Here is a 6,651-nt window from a genome sequence, read left to right as displayed (position 1 = left end):
AACCATGTCATTTGCTTATTCATAATTTGCCCCAACATTGAACATCTGTGCTAAGATACAGAACCTCACCTCCCTATCAGACTGACATAACCTTTCCCATCTGTCTTGATGAATACTTACTTCTGCTAGTATGTTAACCCAGATATTGTCATGGACAAAATTGAATTCTTTACTGACAAAACGTGGCATAAATCAGATGGGTAATACTGAATATGGAGATGATCATTTATTAATGTATTTCCAGGCCTTCCTGCTTATCCCCATCTGACCCCATCTGAAGCTGCTGCTAGGAAAAAGCAAGCAGAAATACACTTGCCTGAAAACAAGCAGTCTTACGAGCAAATCCTGCAATTATTTGTAAGGTTCCTGAAGTCACTGAGAATGAGCTGGGCAGCCATATAAATTGTCTTAAATAAATATTTGGTCCTCTTTACATTATTTATTCTTAAATTATCCCTGTGTTGTTCTTTAACTTTTTGCCTTGTGAAAAACCCATGACAGGTATAAGAGAAGAACAAAACTACAACAAGACAAAGGGCAATAATGGTATAAGCCCAGCAAGGAGGCCTCTGCATGCATTTTAGAAACTGGCCCGTGGCAATAAAACAGCAAGCAACTCCTGTTACTGAGGTCCTTTCTAGCCAAGTTCTTTCCTTTGTAACTCTAATTTATAATTAAATGCTTTGACATGGAAATGATTCCTTGGACAGCTGGAGAGATGGTTGCTTATTGCTCCAGGGTCTCCGGTAGCTCAAGCAGACTGTAATCAGAGTTTGGCCTCCAGAGAGAAAAGGATTTGCTTTAACAATCCAGCCCCTTTTTCATAAGCAACCCTTTATCCATTCTCCTTTTTACGAGTTAACAAATAAAAACCCAGAGAGCAGCTAGGCTCTGTTGATTCAATACCTCTCCTGGGATGCATAATTTCTCATTTGAATATCTATTAACCTTGAGAGGAAACCTGCTCTGGAAGAAGCTGGCTGCAGGGACCAGATTCTTAATATATAAAGGAGGTGAAGATGACGTGGCAGGTGCCCTGGACAGAAAGCTAGAGCTAAGCAATACCTTCTGCTGCCTTGTAAAAGGATTTAGCTATTTTTGGCTGCTTTCATAGCAGAGGTGCTAACTGATGAGGGAAAAAAGATATTGTGTTTCATAGGAGTTTTACTTATGTACAGCAATCAAAAGATAAAAAGTTTTTAATTTATCATTGATATTCCATCTTTCGTATGCTAAAATTAGCAGATTAAGCTGCTACTAAATTATCAACACTGGAGATTTTTAACAACACTGGAGGTTTTTAACAACAATGGAGGTTTTTAAGAAGAGACTGGATAGCCATTTGTCCGAAATGGTATAGGGTTTCCTGCCTGAGCAGGGGGTTGGACTAGATGACCTCCAAGGTCCCTTCCAACTTTACTACTACTACTACTACTACTACTACTACTACTACTACTACTACTACTACTACTACTGTTGTTGTTATTATTATTATTATTATTATTATTAAAGCAGAATGTGATTTTTAAAAGTTTATAAAAACTGGGCAAGACTAATAATAATCTAAAACAACAAAAAATATAAACCAAGAATATGTAGTTCTTTAAAGATCTAAATCCTGCAACTTAAAGAGTTGGAATTTAAATTTAGAGAGTTCCTAACTCACTACAGTTGGAGCTTGAACAATATTCTAAATATAGATTTGGAAATTACAGCTAACCTTTTAAAGTGTGAATGTTTTAATTTAAATGTATTTAAGTCCTTGCATTTCAATGGAGTTCCAAAATTGCAAACTACTATGAACCCTAGGAATAAAATGAGATAGAAGTCCAAATTCATGAATAATCTAAAATGTATAAAGCTTAATTTAAATGTTGGGACATATGCTTCAATACTGAAGTACCTTGTATTGGGAAAAATATATTTTGTTAATGGCTTTATAACAGTTTGAAGATTTAATATAAATAAGCAGTAAAAATCTTCCCCGCTTTTGGATTGTGTGAATGAGTGTCTATATATACTAAAAAAAAAAAACTGATCAGTATCTCAATTTCACTGTTTGTAACAATCATTTATAATTTTTATGTGTATGCTGTGCTCAAATCTTTTAAAGTTTAAAATAAACCAATGAAATTTTTATACCAATAAAGTTTAAAGTATACCAATAAGGAAAACCATTTGGAGACGTTCTTTTTATTAAAAGTCTTAGTTTTTAATCATTTTTGCTTTTTCTCCAGATTCTCCAAATATAATTTTAAAACATTTTTCAGAATCCTCGCCAAACTGCCAAAAGGAAGAAATATTACAATACTTTGGTACTATGTAATAATCCGTCTAAGTTATAGATGTTATGAACATATAGCGACCTGGACGAGCAAGAGATTCTATTGTCACCTGTGCAAACCTCTCTGGGAATCCATTCCTAAAATCTCTTCTAAGGCAGCCAAAAAAAAAGCCCCTCCCTTTTTCCATCTGCCATCTTTTCTGCTGGCCTATCAGGCTGGAAATCAATCAGGCCACCATGAGCAGATTGTGTAGTGCTTTCATGGTAATCATCCAAAAACACAAAAGTGGCTACCACTATAGAGCAACACTGCCAAGAAAACAGTTTGGTATCTAGAATGGCCATGTGGCAGGCCTTTTACAGACAGGAAGCTGAGCTTTTCTGTCTCTCCAACACCATGGCAGCAATGTCTTCCACATCTGTCAGCTCTGCTTGGAAGGCTGCAACCATTTCATCTCTTGTCAGCTTCAGAAAAGAATCATCTTTCGCTAGGAAACAAAGTCCCTCCGAGGCCAGTGCCTGCATTGAAGAGGGAAAAAAGATTAGCTGGGTATTATTTAAGCTAAATATAAAAATAAAATATGCTTTAAGGATTAAATCAAATACCTAACTCAATTTTGTACCTCAGTAATACTTAAACATCTGGATTAATGAATGGGACTGGTCTGTTCTTCTCAAGTATTTCAGAGTATCCTGCCGCTGGAAGGTATTGTTGAGATCATCTAAAGCAGGGGTAGTCAACCTTGGCTCTTTTATGACTCGTGGACTTCAACTCCCAGAATTCCTGAGCCAGCTGTGCTGGCTCAGGAATTCTGGGAGTTGAAGTCCACGAGTCATAAAAGAGCCAAGGTTGACTACCCCCGATCTAAAGGTAGTCCTCACTTAATGATAGCAATTTAAATCAGCAACTCAGTTGGCAAGCAATGCAATTGTAAAGCACATCACATGACATGCCTACTTAAAACAGCAGTTGTGATGGTTGCCATTGTTAAGTCAATCCCATACAGTCATTAGGCACGGTCATGACCTTCTGCCCATTGAACTTGCTTTTTGGAACCTAGCACTGAAGATCGCCAATGACGATCACTTGACTGTGGGACGCTGTGGCTATCAAAATTGCAAGCCAATTAACAAGAGTCCAAATCACGATCATGAGTTGCAGGGATACTATGACAGCCACAACTACAAAGAATGGTCGTAAATACATTCAATGCCATTGTAACTTGTACTGTGATATAACCCTCACTGAACAAGTGATTGTTAAATGAGGACTATGGTTCAAACCTCCCCCCATGCAGGGATCTGCAACTACAGCATTTACTAATGCCTGGCTTACATACTATTCTCTTAATTTGATTTCTTGAGTTCACTACAATGCCTGTATTAATACATGTTAAACCAAAACAAAAAAATTGGCATACTATGATATATTAGTATGATGTGTAAATCCAGTTTGCATCTCTTTACTAGTAAAGTTGAGTGTTTGGGAAGTTAAAGAAAAAGAGACATGAACCCCAATACAACCAATGTTGGCTTACAAAAAGGCCAATTTATACATTAAACCAGTGTTTTTTAAACTTGGCAAACTTGGGATTTCAATTCCTCAAATTCCCCAAATAGCATGTCCCTTCAACTCTCAGAATCCTCGCCTCCTTAATAGTACTTCACAATAGTACTTCACAATGACAATGGAAGGCTGAATGCTCTCCTGTGATCAGAAAGAATTCTCCTTATTTATGGATAAGGGCAGACTACAACTGTCCTTTTATATCGATTTTAAAAATATAGAAAAGCCTTATGAGACAGAAGTATTTCAACTTCCAACTCTTTTACAATCTGAGGCATTTGTACCTCCATTCCCTAAAGGAGAACTTTTTTTCATATATTTCAGAAATCAATTAAATGGCACTACAGTACTCATGAGATTTATAACCAAGGCAGCATATATCCCAGCAGCCAGCCGTATGGATAAGACCACTCCCCAGGCCAGGCAGAAGGATAAATCAACTTCCACCCCAGTTCTGTTCATCTATTAAAGAATTCAGCAGCACTAAATCAGAAAAGGTCAGTTTCAGTTCAAAATAAAACACAGCCTTTATTTATTAAAATATATCAGGAATCTTATCCTTTAAGGATAGTTTCAGGGTGGTTCCCTGCAATTCATAGTGGAGCCCAACCTTGACTTTTAGTCAGCCTTTTAAAGGGAAACCGAATTCATACAACACAGAGTTTTCTGAGGTATTTGGAAAGTTTCCAGGAAATTTCAATCAATACTTTGGCTAGGCTGATCTGGTATTCTCCAAGTAATTCCTATAATACCTATTAAGGAGGCTGTGGAATATTTCAGATTCAGTTCAAGGAGGATGGTTCAGAATACATGACTTCAGCACCACATCACATAAGTGCAGCAGTGTCTCTCTTACAATAGCCACACAATCCATAGAAAAGTTGTCATGCTTTTAATGAGTTCTAGAGAGGTACTGTATCCATGCTCATATTCCAAAACACTGCTTCCAATCCAAACTAGCTCTGAAACCCTGCACAATCCTACAGTTTAGCGTAAGACTGAGTCATAGAAAAACCCATCTGGAATATGATCACTTTGATACGTCTGCTCAAAGTCTTTGTCTAGACTAGTGCAACTTTAAGATGTGTGCAATGGCTGGGGAATTCTGGAGCTGAAGTCCACGCAAGTTGAGAAACATTGGTCTAAAGATTGGTCAAGCAAATGGGGAAGAAAATTCTGGCTCTCAATTTATGTTCTTGAAAAAAACCCAGAAAAAACCCCCCACTAGCTTCCCCTGCCCCATTAATTTACACTTAGTGAAGGAACCTTTGCATATTAAATTCCATAAGTTTAACATATTGTTTAATGAGTCCTATGGAATTTTCCCCCTCAATGCCTCTGAGTATAGTATGAGCCTGGGGCTTTTTAATTCAACTCTGTATGCTCTTGAATAAAATGTATTTGAGGTTTTCTAAGGCATAACATAGTTACTTAAAAAAAATCAGGATAGAGCTGCTTCAAAATTATTGACATTTTAAGCCAATCCTACCTCATTTATCATTTTCATTCACCTTAAACTAGATCCCAGCTACTGTGATTCATACACAATAGTTTATATCTTAGTCTGTTATTCAGAGTCAGGCACTGCAGTTTTCCAGTGTTTAAAATCTGGGTGAACTTAACCAGTTATTTAATAAGCAATAGATAAGCAAAGTATGGATTACTGTAATGCATGAACCCAATCATTATATTCCTATTCACTGTATATCCTGGACCTTATACAGTCCTTAATCATTTTCTGCCCAGAGGCAGATGATGCTCACTGGTGTACCTCTTGAAGGAATTGAAGAGTGGCTGGGGTAGGGGCTTCCGAGTTCTTTGGAGTGCTTTCTTCATTGTTACTTGTAGATGGTGAAGCTTCACCATGATCTATATCTTGAGTAATAGCATTCTTGAGAAATTGTAGATTAAAAAAAAATGAAGCTATCTGAATGAAAATCCTTTGACTTCACTGCCAAAGTTTAAGAAAAACCCTGAAAAATGCAAGGTGTGACTATTCCCCCCATCCTTTTAAATGTGACATTGTGGTTCGGTTTGCTGTGTTAGAAACAATATATGCAATATATATAAATATAAATACTTCATTTATACTTCCCAGATATAAACATAAATGCTCTGAGCTCATGCTCCTTTTACCGCTGCTTGTTTAATGCAACAGAAAAATAGCTTGATATAACAGTCTCATGTAATTTCTTATTTTTAGCTGCTCCTCCAACATTTTTTATCAGTTTTCTTCCATTATTTTTCATAGTTTTATGTTTATATGGTGAAATACTGCTTTTTTGCTACTCAGAAATGAAATTTCCCTAGGCTGGATGAATAACTGAAAATTATGGGCAATTCAGAATGTCTGTTTAAATGGTAATATTAGGTTATCCTTCACTTAACAGTAAGCAATAAAGTAAACTGAGTCTGCAAATAGGAATTTTTAATAGATATTATAAGGGATATTTTGCTGAAAGAAGCTTTATAGCACTTTAGATATAAAGAAAGTAATATGATACTATATGAAATCCATTACATTCTCCTAATTGTGAAAAAGGCAATATCTGAGGAAAGCTAAAATATTTTAGTGAAGAAACTACTCACATACCCATTATGGTCAATTGCTGATAGAATTGTAAGTCTCTTTTCTAGTCAAATGTGGATAAGTTAATCAAGTGTGAATAAACTTAAACGATCTGAGTTTACATTTACCTGCTGAGTGGAAAATTGTCGTTCTGAAGAGCACCTGACATTGGTTGCTGATAATTTGCTCATTTTGTCTTGCTGCTTTTCAGTTTGAATAGAATATTGCTTG

General features: G+C 36.3%; 1 protein-coding gene across 1 annotated transcript in view; it reads right to left on the bottom strand.

The window, feature by feature from the left end:
• Nucleotides 1–2,216: 2,216 nt before the first annotated feature.
• CACNA1S (calcium voltage-gated channel subunit alpha1 S) overlaps nt 2,217–6,651 on the bottom strand; it is a 70,625-nt gene continuing 66,190 nt past the window's right edge. Inside the window, exons 44-46 of the mRNA XM_029284467.1 lie at nt 6,549–6,647; nt 5,623–5,742; nt 2,217–2,803 (exon numbers count right to left, since the gene is read on the bottom strand). Coding sequence (XP_029140300.1) covers nt 2,642–2,803; nt 5,623–5,742; nt 6,549–6,647 — 381 coding nt within the window. The 3' untranslated portion in view covers nt 2,217–2,641. The remainder of the gene's footprint in view (nt 2,804–5,622; nt 5,743–6,548; nt 6,648–6,651) is intronic.

This window comes from Protobothrops mucrosquamatus, unplaced genomic scaffold (genome assembly GCF_001527695.2).
Source record: "Protobothrops mucrosquamatus isolate PMUCROS unplaced genomic scaffold, P.Mucros_1.0 scaffold631, whole genome shotgun sequence".
In the NCBI taxonomy this organism is placed as follows: domain Eukaryota; kingdom Metazoa; phylum Chordata; class Lepidosauria; order Squamata; family Viperidae; genus Protobothrops; species Protobothrops mucrosquamatus.
The sequence above is the reverse complement of the archived record's forward strand: the minus strand, read 5'-3'. Positions and strand labels throughout refer to the sequence as shown.